This window comes from Amblyomma mixtum, chromosome 3, assembly GCF_055824585.1.
Source record: "Amblyomma mixtum isolate Tamu chromosome 3, ASM5582458v1, whole genome shotgun sequence".
NCBI lineage: Eukaryota > Metazoa > Arthropoda > Arachnida > Ixodida > Ixodidae > Amblyomma > Amblyomma mixtum.
Genome location: NC_143014.1, coordinates 1,759,100 through 1,777,531, shown reverse-complemented (window position 1 = coordinate 1,777,531; position 18,432 = coordinate 1,759,100). Strand labels below are relative to the sequence as shown.

At 45.2% G+C, this 18,432-nt stretch overlaps 1 protein-coding gene across 1 annotated transcript in view; it reads left to right on the top strand.

The window, feature by feature from the left end:
- LOC149349093 (synaptic vesicular amine transporter-like) overlaps positions 1-18,432 on the top strand; it is a 231,129-nt gene that overhangs the window by 83,048 nt on the left and 129,649 nt on the right. The window contains exon 3 of the mRNA XM_089575402.1: positions 18,289-18,408. Within this exon, the coding sequence (XP_089431528.1) occupies positions 18,289-18,408 (120 nt within the window). The remainder of the gene's footprint in view (positions 1-18,288; positions 18,409-18,432) is intronic.

The following is an 18,432-nucleotide window of genomic DNA, read 5'->3' as shown; positions in this document are numbered from 1 at the left end:
TGCGCCGTAACCTTTCACTCGCTCCTCCCCCTATTAAACAGCTTGCTTTTCAAACCTTTGTGCGTCCCAAGCTTGAGTGTGCTAACGCTATTTTTGATCCGCACCACAATAATCTTACTAACGCCCTCGAATTGGTTCAGAACCGCGCAACACGATTCATTCTATCTAATTATTCCTACCACTCAAGCATCTCAGCACTAAAAGCTCGAATCAACTTGCCCTCCCTAGCCTCGCGCCGTAAGATAGCACGTCTTAACCTTTTTCATAAATTTTTCCATTCTTTGCCTCTTGATAACCCCTACATAAAAAGAGCCCACCGCATCGCCCGGTTCAGCCATAGTAACGCAGTGTATCCCCTACAAGCCCATACTGTGACATTTCAGCAGTCATTTTTTCAGCGTACTGCACGAGACTGGAATGACCTGCCCACCGAAGTTGCCATTATCATCAACCCACTAGAATTCAAGCGGAGCGTCGCCAACCTTTCATCTTAACATTTTTTACCATTGTTTGCCAGATACCGTCCACTCCCTCATGTAATGTCTCAACCTAGACCTTTGAGGAAATAAATAAATAAATAAATATACAAGGGTACAAGTACACAAGGGTGGAAATAAAAATATAATCTCAAATTATTGTCCAATCTCTATATTACCATTGTTATCTAAGGCGTTCGTGGGTGTTATAAAGATTAGGCATGAAAACTTCTTTCAATAATACAGCATTATAGCCAGCTCGCAATAGGGATTTGTCACGCGAAGGTCTAAGGAAGAAGCATGATAACCATTAAAGAGAAATTAATTGTTAGTATTGAATATCGCAGATATACTCTCGTCTTATTCCTCTATTTTCGGAAAGCCTTTGTGTCCAACATGGCTTCATATTACATAAATTAGCTTATTATGGAGTTCGTGGAATTCGCGACAGCGCGTGGATGTCGCGACATTGCGACAACGAAATTAATTATCTCTGTATGAATGCATAATCTCATGCCACGTGGTTTCTTGTCTATCCCGCCTTCCGTCTTTCTATTTTTCTTCTTTTTTCCTTCTTTTTTTGCACGAACGAGTGGTATTTAACCGGTGAACGTGCAATAAAACTTGGTTGATAGTCAGCGTCGTGTCCCTCTCTCTGCTTCGTCCCCGTTAGCGCTGTTTTTAGCCTCAGATCGTGCACCAACCAGCCCAAATTTCCACCCTTTTGAAGTACCTTTTTCGTGGAATACCTTTGGAATTATTAAGGAGTTATCAAAGCAACAGGTTTCAATTCGTCCAAGTTACTGACTGCTGTTCTGCTAACATGGTTATAGAGCAAGGGGTTCCTAAGGCTCAATATTGGGCCCATTGCTATTCACAGTGTATAATAAAGATATCACTAGCATTCCTGACTTACCCGACCTGACAAAAAAATACTTTTTCACTGACAGTTCATTGGTGAAAGTAGAAGTAAGGGTGATTAACTAATATTGAGACGTATGGCAGATGACAAACAAACTTAGCCTAAGTTTTTCTAAAACTCTTATATAATATTTAAGCCCATAAACCCTGCTACATAATAAAAACATAGGGTAACTGACCAAGTCAAAGTTTAATAAAACGTACTGACGTTTAGGAAGCCTTACGGCTTCCTAGTTCACAATGGGGACACCAGGCAAAAAGCATGCGTTTTTCTTCTTCAAAATGCGCCGTAATAGTCTTGCGTAATCTGATGGCAGATTTCCTTGCGTCCGATTTAGTGTGCCGGGAGTGGGCTGTATTATCAAAGACTTTAGATACAAGCGTCTAGAAGTGATCGATCCCTTCTCTGGCAAGCACACGTACCCCGTCCCAATTGATGACATGTCCAGTTTCTTGCATGTGTTCGGCCAGTGCGTTAGCAGCACTGCGTCCTCTCGCTACGTCATTTTTCTGCTGCTGGATACGTTTGCACCAGTTTCCGGATTTCCCGATATAATTGCGGTCGCAGTCTTGACACGGGATCTTGTACACGACCCCAGGATATCTGTCAGGGGGAAGCGGGTCTTTCACATTGACGAGCTCGTGTCTAAGCTTGCTTGTTGGAACGTGGGCGACTTGCACGCCGTACTTTCGAAATACCCGACCAAGTGTTTCAATGATCTGTGGGATGTAAGGAATGGAGGCGCGTTTTGGCTTAGAAGCATTGGAGACGTCAGAAGGTGGCGGTCGCTTCAGTATCTTTTTTTGTGTGTGCCACAAAGCTTATTGGATAGCCATTTCTCGTCAAATCCCTTTCGACAGTCCTTAGTTCTTTGTTCAGGGATTGCTCGTTAGAGCACGTGTTTATTGCTCTTTCGACTAAAGAGCAGGCGACAGAGCGCTTGTGTGCCATCGGGTGGACCGAACAGAAGTCAAGATAACGGCCTGTGTGCATAGGCTTCCTGTACACGGTGAACTCCAGGCTCGTGGGTTTTCGCGTCACACGGGTGTCCAGAAACGAGATGCAGCCACTCGCCTCCTCTTCTACAGTGAACTTGATTGAGGCTTCTATGCCGTTGTGGTGGTGCCGTGGCGTCCTATTGTGGATTTTACAAGGTCTCCACTCAACAATTTGTCTCGCTACCTGCGCAAGATTTTATCGCCTCTAGTTGGCAAGACCGAGACGCATATACGGAACACAGTGGACTTTATTAACAAAATGAAGAACGTCGCACTTGAAAGCGGTGAAATGATGGTTTCTTTCGATGCTTTTTCACTTTTCACGTGCGTTCCGGTTGCCCTGACGGTGGAAACCTGCAAGCTTCGTTTGAACGAGGACTCGTCACTTGAAGAGCGCACACCTTTCGATGTACCCGACCTGTGCAAGCTTCTTTCCTTTTGCCTTGCAAACACATATTTCTCGTACGGTAGCAGTTCTTATCGACAGACCTTCGGCACAGCCATGCGAGCATCAATTTCCGTGACGGCGGCTAACCTCACAATGGAAGCCATCGAGACGAAAGCCCTCGAAACATTCGAGCCACGCCCTCAATTATTCGTCAGGTACATGGACAATTGTTTTTGCGTCTTAGAAGAAACAACACGTCCAGCGGTTCTTAAACCACCTTAAACCACGCGGAAACTCACGAGCCTTGAGTTCACCGTGTACAGGAAGCCTACGTACACAGGCCGTTATCTCGGCTTCTATTCTGCCCACCCGATGGCACACAAGCGCTCTGTCGCTTGCTCTTTAGTTGAAAGAGCAATAAACACGTGCTCTAACGAGCAATCCCTGAAGAAAGAACTAAGGACTGTCGAAAGGGATTTGACGAGAAATGGCTATCCAAGAAGCTTTGTGGCACACACAAAAAAGAAACTACGGAAGCGACCGCCACCTTCTGACGTCTCCAATGCTTCTAAGCCAAAACGCGCCTCCATCCCTTACATCCCACAGATCAGTAGAAGTGCTTGGTCGGGTATTTCGAAAGTACGGCGTGCAAGTTGCCCACGTTCCAACAAGCAAGCTTAGACACGAGCTCGTCAATGTGAAAGACCCCCTTCCCCTGACAGATATCCTGAGGTCGTGTACAAGATTCCGTGTGAGGACTGCGACCGCAATTATATCGGGGAATCCGGAAACTGGTGCAAACGGATCCATCAACAGAAAAATGACGTAGCGACAGCACGCAGTGCTGCTAACGCTCTGGCCGAACACATGCAAGAAACTGGAACTGTCATCAATTGGGACGGGGCACGTGTGCTTGCAAGATAAGGAATCACTTCTAGACGCTTGTATCTAGAGTCTTTGATGATACAGCCCACTCCCGGCACACTAAATCGGACGCAAGGAAATCTGCCATAAGATTATGCAAGATCTTTACGGCGCATTTTCCTGGTTTCCTCACTGTGAACAAGACAGCCGTAGGGCTTCCGAAACGTCCGTACGTTTCATTAAACTTTGACTTGGTCAGTGACCCTATGTTTTTATTATGCCTCCGCCTGACCAAATGATGTTCCATCGAACTCTTGACTACAAACACTACGAAACTATGCAGTATAGTTAGTAAATGTAAAAACAGTGTTATAAAGCATATCACCAGTCAAGTTTCCGGGTGTTTGGTTTACTGAAAACCTTTCATAGAATGTGCATGTTATAAATTTAGCAAAATATCTGAGTAAAACTGTAGATGTCTATAAAATCATTAACTTAATACCTGTCCGGCTGACGACTTCGATATATTTCGCTCATTTTTATTCCAAATTATGATATTTTATTCTTGTATGGAGAACCAGCACATATGGAAAGTATATTAGGTTGCTTGTTCTAAAAGAAAGCGCTTAGACCCATTGAAGGCTATTATGGCACACCATGAGATTTTTTTACAGAACTTTTATTTAAGAATTATGGTATTCTGCCCGCACAACAAGTTTATTACTTTCAGTTGCTGCTGTATATTCAAACAGACTCAGACTATATGTGACTCGACCTGACAGCTTTGCCGTAATATATCACCGGAGAACACAAAAAAAAGCTTGTGCCTCTTACTCGGAGTAATTATGTGAAACAGGAATTAACATTAACCAAACTTCACTAGATGAGAAATTTTCGGCGTCAACAAAGGTGTTTATAAAGAATAGAAAAACTTAAATGACAGAATATTCTGCACAGTTGCATTGATTGTACTCGCTGTTTGTTGTTTTTTTTCTTTCTCTGAGTATATGATTGATGCTTATGTATTGAAAGGTAAACAGCCCAAAGACGATGACCGCAGTAGAAGAAACACAGGACGAGCGCTGACTCACAACTGAAAGTTTTTTCGAAGACAGCAACACAATATATAGAAAAAGCGGCCAACTTATAAACAAGCATACACAAATAATCTCGTGTTGCTATGTGGTATCAAGGCATGCAACCTCACTATCATATAATAAAATATAGGGCTTACTAACGCACAACCTTGTTTTCTTCCTCATGTGGTAGGCTTCCATAATATCCCGTGTCAAGAGGGACGGGTGCTTGTACAGGATATCGCAATAGTGCCAGGAAGGAAAACAAGGTTTGCAGTCACGGACATGGTCAACGAGATTAGTAGAGTTATTAGATGCGAAGTTATGTGCATGCTCTTTCAGACGTGTATTAATGCATCGCCCAGTCTGCCCGATATACACTTGACCGCAGGACTGGGATTTTATAAACTACCTCTTCAGCGCATGGCATATACTTTTTTACGTGCTTGACCCCACAGGTATTTCAGGTTCTTTTAGTTGCTCAGCCTTTTGTCTTTTCAAAATCGCACAAACCCTTTTAAGTTTCTTTGGTGCAAAAAAACCCTACGTTATATCTTTTTGCTACATTTTCAAGATTATGTGACACGCGGTGTACATAAGGGAGAATAGCAAACTTCTTTCTTTCCTTCTCTTTTTCTGGACTAGGTACCAGAGCTAGTCTTGCACAGTGCGTTTACCAATCGAGGTGCGTTGAGGAGTGTACTGCGGTTTTGTCAAGAACACATACCGACAAATATAAGAAGGGATAAAGTTCCCTGGTTAATTTCCTACATTCGAACAATTTGCGGCTACTGACAGCTGATAAAGAAGGGTGTTTTGTGGTGCTTCCGAAAACAACGTTTTCTTTGAAGGCGATAGAGGCTATGCACAAAACCTGCGTCTCGATTTCGACAAAACCAGGGAAGGTAAAAGCCGGAGCTCTGCGCTTCCTGGATGGTTTGAACCTGGAGAGGCTTAGAGCAGGTGTACATAGGGCGAAAGACCTTAGTTGTAAAATTTTCTTTCCGGGCTATTGTGACGGATAAGAGAACTTGGCAATACAAAATTTCGGTGTATTTGCAGACACATTTGAGTTCCTTGGCTATTAATGACCCGTTCTGAGTTCAGAACTCTGAGGGTGTCGTGAATTTTCTTCGGCATCAAAACCCAGGGTCATGTACTGTCTTCAGTGTTGACGTGGTCGATTTGTTCTATTCGCTTCCTCACAATGAATTGGTGAAGGCTGTTCCGAAGTGTGTAACACTAGATAATGACGAAGAACAGTTCTTCAGTGGTTGTGGCATTTCTGTAGCTAGTTTTCTTGATGATCTGAAATCTATGTTTGTTGAATGGGACGGTAAACTGTATATCCAGAAAGCGGGTGTTTGCATTGGGTCTAGAGTGGCTCCAGTGATAAGCCATATTTTTTGTCTTTTGTTGATCGTGGCATTTAAGGAAATATGTCAGGGATGGCGTCACGACTTTTTCATTATGTCGATGATTTCTTAACTTTCATTGAAAAAAAAACTAACATTTCTAGGCGCATGACTGATGCACTAAAAGTATTTAAAGGAAATGCTCTAGGTCTGGAGTTCACCACTGAAGTCACGGTTGATAACAAGCTACAATTTTTAGATCTGAGGTTGAAAGTTGAGACGTGGCATATCTAGTGGGAGTACTTAACAAGGGCGGAAATTCGTTAAGTTCGAAATCGCATCATTCCAACATAGTTAAAACAGAATTGTAGTCTCATCCCAGTTGTCTGCATTATGAAAATCTTGTATCCATATGACAACGAAAAGCTTCAACAAGCAAAGTAAAAGACGAAAGGTAGCTGGACACCCGGAGGATGTTGCATTATTGGGCTGTAATAAGACAGCTAAACAGCTTAAGAATTCAGCTCTGGTACCTAGTCCAGAAAAAGGGAAGAAAAGAAGTTTGCTATTCTCCCTTATGTACACCGTCTGTCACATAATCTTAAAAATGTAGCAAAAAGATATAACGTAGGGGTTCTTTTTTCTGTACCAAAGAAACTTAAAAGGGCTTGTGCGATTTTGGGAAAAAAAGGCTGAGCAACTAAAAGAATCTGAAATAACCTGTGGGGTCAATCACGTAACAAAGTATGTGCCATGCGCTGAAGAGGTAGTTTCTAAAATCCCAGTCGTGCGGCCAAGTGTATATCGGGCAGACTGGGCGATGCATTAATACACGTATGAAAGAGCATGCAAATAACTTCACATCTAATAACTCTACTAATCTCGTTGACCATGTCCGTGACTGCAAACCTTGTTTTCCTTCCTTGCACTATTGCGATATCCTGTACAAGCACCCGTCCCGCTTGACACGTGATATTATGGAAGCCTACCACATGAGGAAGAAAACAAGGTTGTGCGTTAGTAAGCCCTATATTTTATTATATGATAGTGAGGTTGCATGCCTTGATACCACATAGCAACACGAGATTATTTGTGTATGCTTGTTTATAGGTTGGCCGCTTTTTCTATATATTGTGTTGCTGTCTTCGAAAAAACTTTCAGTTGTGAGTCAGCGCTCGTCCTGTGTTCCCTCTACTGCGGTCTTCGTCTTTGCGCGGTTTACCTTTCAATATTTACCACCAACTAGCCCCGTTTAGCTATTTTGCTGAGCTTATGTATTATTGCTTTCTGTGTAAAACCAGCTTATGTGTTACTACTTTCTCTGAAGCATGTGTAAGCGTGCATAGATATCAGATGATACATTTAATTTATGCTTGCCTGTGTTCCATATAGAGACGAGGTTAATAAACAGATTCACAACAGCGCTACGGAACAAGGACAGAAGGAACACAAAAAACACAGGACGGGCGCTGTCCTGTGTTTTTTGTGTTCCTTCTGTCCTTGTTCCGTAGCGCTGTTGTGAATCTGTTTATTAAGCATGAACCAACTAGCCCACACCAGAATCCTCTTCGAGACGAGGTGTGTGCTGCTGTCTGTATCCCGAGCAGCCCAAATTGATTGGTCCAACAGTGGCAAGAGCGGCGGAAATTGTCATGAATATTGGTCCTACATCGGCATTTGAGCAATCCGAGACTTTTTCCAACAATGGCCCTTCATTCATGCCAAGATTGGGCCTATACTCAGCCAGTCTAGCTACCAGCATTCACCCTTCATTCACGCCTGGGTTGGGCCTATGTTCAGCCAATCTATCCACAAAGACCCAACGTTCGTGCCAAGACTATGCCCATGTTGAGCCAATCTATTAATTATGGCCCGACATTCGTGCCAAGACTATGCCCATATCCAGCCAATCTATGAATTATGGCCCGACATTCAAGCCAATAGTATGCCCACATTCAGCCGATCTGTCAATAATGGCCCTATGTTCGCGCCAATAGTATGCCCACATTCAGCCAGTAACAATAATGGTTCCAGGTTCGCTCCGACTTGTGCCCGCTTTTGCACCCTTGATCTAACTTTTAGAGGTGACATATTAATTGCAAGGCCAGTGGAAAATTGTATGCGATCGGGGGTTCCACCTAGTTTTATGCCATACCTCTTGCTGGCCAACAACAATGCAGACATATTCCGCTTGTTTTCCACCAGCCGGAGCTTGTATATGTAGCATTTTACATATAAGCAGTCAGCGGACATACATGAAAGAAGGAACGGATTCAAGGAATGAAATTTATTGCATCTACGGTGCTATTACATCGTGAGATGCACTGTGCCCGGAGCCGCTGAATCGATGAGTCATATTGGCACTAATCGTCTCACTCCTCTTGTAAGAGAACTTTTGCAGTGCCTTGAAACAAATTCCTCGCCAAGCTCTTGCACGATGACCTGGCTGTACATCGAAGCTGCAGAGAAATGCATGATGTGATCATGAGTGTAAGTACAACCATCGCAGAAAAAAAGACTAGATATAAAATAACACATTGATTTTAGTGGCGCGCCGTGTACGAGAAGGCACTCGCAACACATGTTGAATGTATAATTTCTAAATGCTGCTTAATATAAACCCCCACACTAATTGCAAAATCTTGAATTTAATTTACCAAATTTTTCCACCGTATGGCTAATTTCTAATCCTAATTTGTCATGTCACACCCTCAAATACATATTAAAAGTCACAAAAAGAGATAAGTATAGTGTTTAAAACAAATCAATGTATTTTCATATTTCCTCTCAAAATTACAAGTCTATTGCGAGCTGGTTGTTTGCCTTTTTGTTCCAGCAAAGTATGGCACAGGCGGTAGCATTGAAATTGAATTGAAATTGAAATTTATTCCGCAACAAAAAGATGCTGCGAGGAGGACAGGAGAAAAGCTGTGTGAACAGCTTGAAAAGCCCTGAGCCCCCTACACACGGGGTAGGACAGAAGCGTGCGGCAAGAGAACACAGTCGGATATGGCAACATCGTTGGAAAAATTAGTATAAAACAGGTAATAAGAACTAGAAAATCATATCACAACATTATACAAACAATAAACGCAGTTCTTTTGGGGATATATCTGATATGTTAATGTTAGCATCCTTTATCATGTGATTCAGAAGTGTAGGCAATTTAAATTTCATCATTTGACTTCCGTAATTGGTTCTACATTTTGGAACATACCACACCTCAGGATGGCGCACATTATAAGCAGAGATGTTTTTCTCTAGCCTTGCTAGGCTAGTGATGTCATCATTATTTTTTTATTAAACTGAGTTTATATAAACTGAGCATCTCCTCCCCATTGAACAGCTGTGATCAATTTTTTTTCTGTATGGAATATAATATTCCATGCAAAGACAGCTTGCACAGTTTTGCGAAATGCGTTCAACGCAGGAGACCGAATACACTTTTTTAAAATTAAGCAGATTATCGATGTCGCCGTGCATGCAGTAACAGGGCAGACGGAACTCTTACTTGAAAACCACACGAAAACACTCTTCTGATAGTCCATGGGTGATTAATTCAGAGAAGAGACAACATGGATAAAGTTCGCTGGGACCAGGAATTCCGCATTTTATTGTACACCTGCAAGTGGCCAAGGCAAAGGCACCCGGCACGGAAAGGATCCGGGTCGGGTTTGCCCTAACTCCAGCCGTGACACGAAAGTGGCCGCAATTCGATGCTTTATATCCCCACCCCGGGTATCCAGTCTGCAAGAACAGAAATCTTGAGGCCGACATTCACCACCTGCTGTGGGTTTGCCCAGCCGACAAGAATTTGGCACCTGACGGCAGCGGGTGTTTCGCCCGACAATAGTGCTTTATACACCGCTTGGACACAAGGACCTCATCATCGTTCACTGCTAGATTTGATTAGATCAGCGAACCTTTTCTCGTTTATTTAGGCATCCTCATCTATCATTACATGCCGTTTTATGCCCTGAGGCAATCAACATCGCACTAAAAAAATAGTACTGTATCACCGCGTTATATAACCGCTCACGGCATTCCTAAACAGGCAGGCGTCTGTAACGGAGGCGGTGGAAGTGGGAAGGTGGTTCCATTCGTTAGACGTCTTGAGGATGAAAGATGCGAAACGCGGCCTGGTGCGACTGCTGGGCACGTCAACCTTGAAATGGTGGTCGCTGCGTGATGAGATGTATGGTGGCGGCACAACTAGCAGACGCCTGAGAGGAGTGTTAGAATCGTAGATGTTCTGAAAATGGAATATGCATATATAGATATTAAAAATAATAATAATAATTCTTAAGCGGGCTATAACGATGCTAGATTCGCGCTAGGAAAAGAGCTAATATTAAATGGCTCAACTTTAACCAGTACAAGTAGTTCCAATTGGTCCTATTCAAACCCGTATGGCTCGGTTTGGTTTATTGGGGTTTAACGTCCCGAAGCAACTCAGGCTATGAGGGACGCCGTAGTAAAGGGCTGCAGAAATATCGACCACTTGGGATTCTTTAACGTGCACTGACATTGCACAGCACATGGACCTCTAGAATTTCGCCTTCATCGAAATTTGGCTGCCGCGGGCAGGATCGAACCCGCGTCTTTCGGGTCAGCAGCCGAGCGCCGTAACCACTGAGCCACCGCGGTGGGTCAAACCCGTATGGGGCAGCAGGCTCACGCCTGACCTATTCATACTAGTTCGCCTCTAGAGGGTTCCTAGAAGAAACCTTACATACCTCTATTCATGATAGAAGGCTCGTATAACGACCAGCGCATACCTGTGTGCTTACCAGACGGTGCCTAATGAAGCTATACTTCCCTGAATGAGAGCAGGACGCCCCCTATATGATGTTTTGCAAGCCTGTATGCCAGCCGCAATGCCCATATATATTGCTTCACATACCTCTCGCGAGAGGCAACCTATAATGACCTGTACTGATCTGCCCGTTGCCACGTAGCTCTTTTAAGGACCCGTATATTCCTGCATTATCCCATTCGTTTGTTTTTTTAATCGGTTGGTCGGGCCTTCTTTACGTTGCGAACCCAACCGAATTGACTTCTGACAAATTTTAAAGGATTACGCTATGATTTTGTATCTTCGGCCGACGACGGATGCAAGGGCAGCCTATGCTGTGAGGGCGTCGTACAGATGTATCTCGCGCGATAGCAGCTGTCGCGCGCGTTCTTTATCAGCCGCAGTACACTGGCGCGCCACAGAGGCAAGCGGGTCGACCTGCTTTACATCTTACAGGAGCGCTTCTCTAGCGTCGGGACCTTCGGGATCTATCCTTGGTTCGTGAAGCCGAGTAGGTTCTCGTGCGGATACTGGAGCGACCCAGGACAGGCCTGGAGCTTTTTTTCTTTCTACGCTTTTGCATTTCCGGCTTTAGTATTATCAGGGCTCTTCGGTTAGGGTCGAAAGGTAATCTCGTCAGTCTTTTGATTGATGACGCTTTATTTTTCCTCATCTACCATCCCAACGGGACAAGGCACCGTAAAACCTTTGACCTCAGAGAAATTGTGATGCTGTACACAAAGTTGCTAGCACAATGGCCACTTTTCCTAGGGTGCTTTAAATCGCAAATACCTTCGTGGTTCCGATATTTGTTCTCTACCAGCAAAAACCGCCAAGCCTCTCGGAGCAGTCGTACAACCCTGGGCCCAGCTTTTGTTATTGTTTCCATGAAAAGCAAGTAATATAAGCAAGTAATCAAAAGCAAGTAATATACTGTATAGCAGCAGGCCTTTATATAGCACTCTGCGTTCCTGTTTATTGATCTTCTTGATACCAGAAAGCAGCGGCTTGGCAACAATGACAAGTGCGTTTTGTGAGAAGCCCTTGTTAGCTGAGGTTGAAGCCTCACTGGGCCTCGTGAATGCAACACGATTTGGTGGTTGGTTAATGACCCCACGGTGGTAAGGCAACAAAATTTTGCCAAAAAGTTGGTCTTATTATCATTAAAATTTAAGTTGAAATTGTTTTAAATTTCATAAATGCAGCGGATGGAAAGAATGGACCTTGCAAATCATGGGGGCCAACTTTTGCACGATTCTGTCCGCAAAAAGAGCCTAAATCGCGTGTTGAAATCAAGCCGCCTTCACGCCCTCTTCGCTTCCGGGAGCACTGTGTGTGGGGACGACAAAACGGCAGAAATCGCCGAAGTGATGCCATCCGCGTAGAATCGGTGGGCCGTACGGCTTTACTCGCTTTCTCCGTTCCATCGGATCATCGCAATCTCCTGCCAGTGCCGCTTGTTTTCTCCAGTTCTGTCGTTCTTAGAGACAGCGAAACATCTGGCAGTATGCAGCATATCTAAATTACCTGCACAGACAATGTTATCGCATCAGGATTTCTCCTCTGGTTAATTTTCTTCTGAAATTCTATGAACATTTTCCCTTTTCCAGCTGGTTCACACTGAGACGGGCAGTAATCGCGGTTATGTTTAATCGCGGTTCGCCATTGTCGGCCAGCTCGACGCCGATCTCGGTCGCTCTAACCAACGGTCACTTGGGTAAGCGAAGTGACGCGGTGATCGGCAGAGAGGAGCTGTATTTTCAAGCCACTATCCGACGGCGCCGTACACTGCCGCGCCTTCCGCAAGCCGCCCGCGCCAAGCCAACACCCTCTCTATGCGGATCCCTGTCGCTATAGTCAGAAAAGCGTGCTAATATGGCTTATTCTCGCAAAATTTAAGCCCTGGGAAAAAGGAATGTCAAAAATGAATCCTTCTTTAAGATCGCTGACCCGTACAGAGCAAGTTCTGCCGGCAGCCGCATAATGGCTGCCGCCTGCTCTGCTGACCCGGTCGCTTGCACGCTAGCTCCTATGATAAGGCGTCGCTGAAATCGATTATATCCTTTTTTTTAATATGAGACAATGTGGCAATGTGAGCTATCGTTACAGAGTGCGCCGCAGAAGTAGGTGGTAGGACTGTTCGACAGGATACCAACAAGCTCTCTCAGGAGACTAAATATCTGATTAAGAAACGTCAAAGCATGAGGACGTCTAACTCCACAGACAGGATAGAACTAGCAGAGCTATCGAAGTTAATAAATAAGCGCAAGGTAGCCGACATAAGAAAGTTTAACATGTAGAAAATCGAGCATGCTCTAAGGAACGGAGGTAGCCTAAAATCAGTGAGGAGAAAATTGTGCATAGGTAAAAACCAGATGTATGCGCTAAAAGACAAACAGGGCAATGTCATTAGCAATATGGATAAGATAGTTGAATTAGCCGAAGAGTTTTACAAAAATCTATACAGTAGCGAATCTAATCCTCAAGTTACTGAGGGAGGCAGTCGAGCACAGCAATGGGACATCCTGCCAGTAACGAAGGAGGAAGTAAAGAAAGCCTTAGGAGCAATGCAAAGAGGGAAAGCAGCTGGTGAGGATCAGGTAACAGCAGATTTGTTGAAGGACGGAGGAGAGATTGTGCTACAAAAACTAGCCACCCTGTATACGCAATGCCTTGTGACCTCGAGAGTACCAGAAGCTTGGAAGAACGCTAACATTGTCTTAATTCATAAGAAAGGAGACGTCAAGGACTTGAAGAATTACAGACCAATCAGCTTATTGTCCGTTGCCTACAAGGTATTTACTAAGGTAATCGCTAATAAAGTCAGGACAACCTTGGACTTTAGTCAACCAAATGATCAGGCAGTCTTTCGTAAAAGATACTCGACAATAAATCACATTCACGCTATCAATCAGGTGATAGAGAAATGCGCAGAATATAACCAACCCCTATATATAGCCTTCATTGATTACGAGAAAGCATTTGACTCAGTGGAAACCTCAGCTGTCATGCAGGCATTGCGGAATCAGGGTGTAGAAGAATGCTATGTGAAAATATTGGAAGATATTTATAACGATTGCACAGCTACTATAGTTCTCCATAAAGTCAGCAATAAAATTCCAATACGGAAAGGTGCCAGGCAGGGAGACACGATCTCGCCAATGCTCTTCACTGCCTGCTTACAGGAGGTATTCCGGGGTCTGGAATGGGAACAGTTGGGGATAAGAGTTAATGGAGAATACCTGAGTAATTTGCGATTCGCTGATGACATTGCCTTGCTAAGCCACTCAGGACAAGAACTGCAAAGCATGATCAATCAGTTAGACAGGCAGAGCAGAACGGTGGGGCTAAGAATTAACATGCAGAAAACCAAAGTAATGTTCAACAGCCTAGCAAGGGAACAGCAGTTCGCCATTGGTAGCGAGGTGCTGGAAGTACTAAGAGAATATGTCTACTTAGGGCAGGTAGTGACCGCAGATCCGGATCATGAGAGGGAAATAACTAGAAGAATAAGAATGGGGTGAAGCGCATATGGCAGGTTCTCTCAGATCATGAATGGTAGCTTACCAATATCCCTGAAGAGAAAAGTATACAACAGCTGTATCCTACCGGTACTCACCTATGGGGCAGAAACGTGGAGGCTAACAAAGAGGGTTCAGCTTAAGTTAAGAACAACGCAGCGATCTATGGAAAGGAAAATGATAGGTGTAACGTTAAGAGATCGAAAGCGGGCGGAGTGGGTGAGGGAACAAACGCGGGTTAATGACATCTTAGTTGAAATCAAGAGGAAGAAATGGGCTTGGGCAGGGCATGTAATGCGAAGGCAAGATAACCGCTGGTGTTTAAGGGTAACGGAGTGGATTCCAAGAGAAAGCAAACGTAGCACGGGACGGCAGAAAGTTAGGTGGGCGGATGAGATTAAGAAGTTTGCGGGGATACAGTGGCGGCAACTGACAAAGGACAGGGTTAATTGGAGAGACATGGGAGAGGCCTTTGCCCTGCAGTGGGTGTAGTCAGGCTGATGATGATGATGATGATGAATGTGGCTCCCACTAAGGCGGTGCCAGGAACAGCGTTAGCGGATTCCAAACCGTCCACTGTGGTATGGGTGTGAGACATGATAGGCCTAGAGGCGACCAGGGAGTGCCGTCGACCGCAGTAAGCTCGCGGAATTCGATGCTCCGACCGTTGCGAACTCCTAGCTTCATGACAGGGCAGGGGACGGACCTTTTTCGGCGATGTGGTGTCAGAATGCGCAGCTTGAGCACCGCGGGGCGGTGCTGCAACACTCTGTTGCTGCGCCATCCAGCCGTGACCCCTGTCCAAGTTACCCAGTTTACCATTCTGTTGCAGTTCTAAAAGACCTTGGGGTGTAAGCAGCAACCTCAGTTTTCATTCGCTTTGTTCCTTTGTGTACAAAATTAACCGTCAAGTTAACGACAAGGAAAGAACATGGAGCGACCTGGTCGTGGTTGTCTGCTCAGGAGGAGAATGTACAGGGTGCTTCACCCAAGACTTTACACAATTAAAAAGTACCCTTTTTGAATTATAAGAGTGCTTTTTTCGGCATAGCATTGCCAGCGGTGTAGTACATCGGAATAGGGCTAAGACTGTCTAACTAGCAGGCTGGTTAACTAGTATTGATAGGCGTCTTAATTGATAACAGGCGTGTAGCCCGCCGTAAGTAATATGCATATCAGTTTTTATAATTTCGAAAGTACGTTTACGCTAGACGTTGTGGCACAAGTTTAGGCTAGTTCGACGAGTTACGCGCACTGGAGAGGTTGTTTTGCTGCAATCTTCTCGAAAGCGCTTGTACTTTGGCGCTATGTACACAAAATTTGTTCGGCCACGGCGACGATGGTAACTGCAATTTCAAAATTCTAAAAACTGATATGGATTTTATTTAAAGTGGGCTACACGGTTATCAATAATTAAGGAGCCTAACAGTAATAGTTAAAAAGTTAACTATTCAATGTTAGTAAAACAGCCTGGTAGTTAGCACACCTTAGCCGTGTCCCGATGTACTACACTGCTGACAATGGTATACCGAAAAAGTGGTCTTATAGCTGAAAAAAACCTATATTTAAAAATTGTATAAACTCTTAGGTTAAACACCCTGTATAACCTCGCTTAGTCAGTACCTTCTCTCATCCTGAATACCTGAACCGAATAATTCACTTCTATACGCAGCGGAGAAACCACATTCGCGCGCAAAAGTTGGCGAATCCTTTCTGTAGACTTTTGATTCTCGTGTCCTCTTTCGCCGCACTATCCGGCGTCACTCTGTATAGAGATGGGTCATGGTCACTTTCTTTCAGGCGTTACGTACTTCTAAGAGCATTCTTGAGTGGACTAGTTGGTTCATGCATTAAAAAACAGACTCCCACAGCGCAACGGAACGAGGACGAGAAGGAACACGAAACACAGGGCGGGCGCTGACTACCAACTCTTTACTGCGTCATAAAAACCAGCACAGATTTACACCATTTTTTTGGACCACGTGATACACTGTCAACCAGTGGACATAGCGAAGGAACGCCTCACACGCTTGGCCAGTCATTACTCAGCCCCAATTGAACTCATGAACAGTGCGTGCCTAACATGCTATAGCATAACTAAAATAAAGACGAACGGACCACTGATAAAAGATGTGCATGACCCAGCTACAGCCTTCGACAACTACAGCTCTGAAAAGCGAGAAAGCAGGGTACGTCACAGCAAACGAAACCTTTGGGCTATATAAAACATTTAAAAGGGCGAGAAGGTGTAAAAGCATGGGAATCGCGCAATTGCTCTACCATTACCAACGGTGGTGCCAGGGGCAGTATTGAGTTAATGAAACGCGACGATGATAGGGGTGAAATGGCAATGAAAAGGTGTGTAAAACAGAGTACGAAGAAGAATGAAAAGCTGCTTGCTTGGCAATAGGCAGGGTCAGTAGGCTTAAAGCGAAAACGAAAAAACCGACAACAACAAATAACACGGCAAAAAGTTAAAATCGTATAGAAGAGAAATTAGCAATAAAAAAACATGAACCACCACGCCCCCCCCCCCCAGAATGCCCCTGGTGCGGCCAGCGGAGGAGCGCCTACCTATGAGCGTGTAAAGAGTTACGCAAGGAGAGGGCAATGCGCTAAGGCGCTGAAATTGAAATTTTGACTAGAGGTAACTAAGCTTCTACAAAACGTACTAAAAAATTATTTCAGAAGGATATTCGTGAAGCGGCGGCCTAACATCCAAGGAATACCGCACCCTTACTGAGAGTCCCTTTCAGAGTCACTTTCTACACACGGCTAGCGGCAGTTTACGGTAGTGGGCAGCCGCTTCAACCAGTAGCATGTGACACATGCGCGTAACAGTGACACTGGAGCAACCATGATTGTAAGCCTATTTCCAGTGCTACTCAGAGAGCCTCTTCTTGTTCTATTCTTTCCGCCTTTTCACTGTCCTGCAAAGAGTGAAGACAGGGGCGACAGAGGTGCTGAACTGCCGACATAGAGACGGGAACTAAGGAATTTCTAAAAGCCGGGATTCCTAAATGGGCTCCGATGATCCTCGTATGTGTCACGCTCACACAGGAATGCATGCACATTTCCTGATCGCCTCCTCAAGCTGGAACCGCATGGAGCGTTTTTCGCGAGCGAAAAACGCTACGCGCAACGAACGCCCGCGTTGCCGCCGACGCGCGAGCACCCGCACGAGAAAAATGAAGAGGCGCTGTCGCGCCGCGTGTTTTCGGGTTGCCAGACCACAGAACTGCCAACGAGGTGAATTATCTGTTACCGCATATATAATATGTCCTTTAAATTACAGGACACTTCAATGAAAACAATCTTCATGTAATTATACCTCGTTAAAGGTTGTCTTGTGCATGTTGGCCGAACACTACGCGCGAACGAACACGATGCGTGAATGCACGTGGCTCTTTGGACGTGCTCAACAGTAAAGCCAGCTCCTCCGAGGAAAGAGCAAAGTTCCATGAAAGTTCCCCCAAAAAGGTACCGCCGAGATGCGCGGAGAGCAGAGCCATCGGTTGGCGAACCGAAAAACCAAAATGCCACGTGCCTGCACGCTGATTGGTGGACGCCGGCCGTGACGTCAGTGGACGCGCAGCGCGAGGCGTTTTTTTCTACAAGCGTAGAACTACGCGGCGGCGCGATTTCGTGTTGGATTATGCTGGGCACGCGTCAGAATGACGCGCGCGTCCCACCATCCGCGCGGCAATCGCGCCCAAAAACGCGCCATGCGGTTCCAGCTTCAACCTGACAAAAGCGACCGAGCTCGTCTGCCTCTCGCAGTTGATGCCTCGGAGCGCTCAGCGCGAGCGAGCTCGGGTTGCGACTTCACTCCGCGTTGCACACCTTTCGTGACGCCAGCCGAGGCTCCTCCTTAAAAATGCTCATCTGCGCAGGCGTGGCCGACGTTTGCCTGATGCCACTGCTCGCTCTGCGCTTGGAGTGCTCCCAGCTGCACTCGTACGGCGCGGTGTACGCCATCGCGGAGACAGCCGTGAGCCTGGCCTACTGCTTCGGTGCGTACCACTCCTCATCCCTAT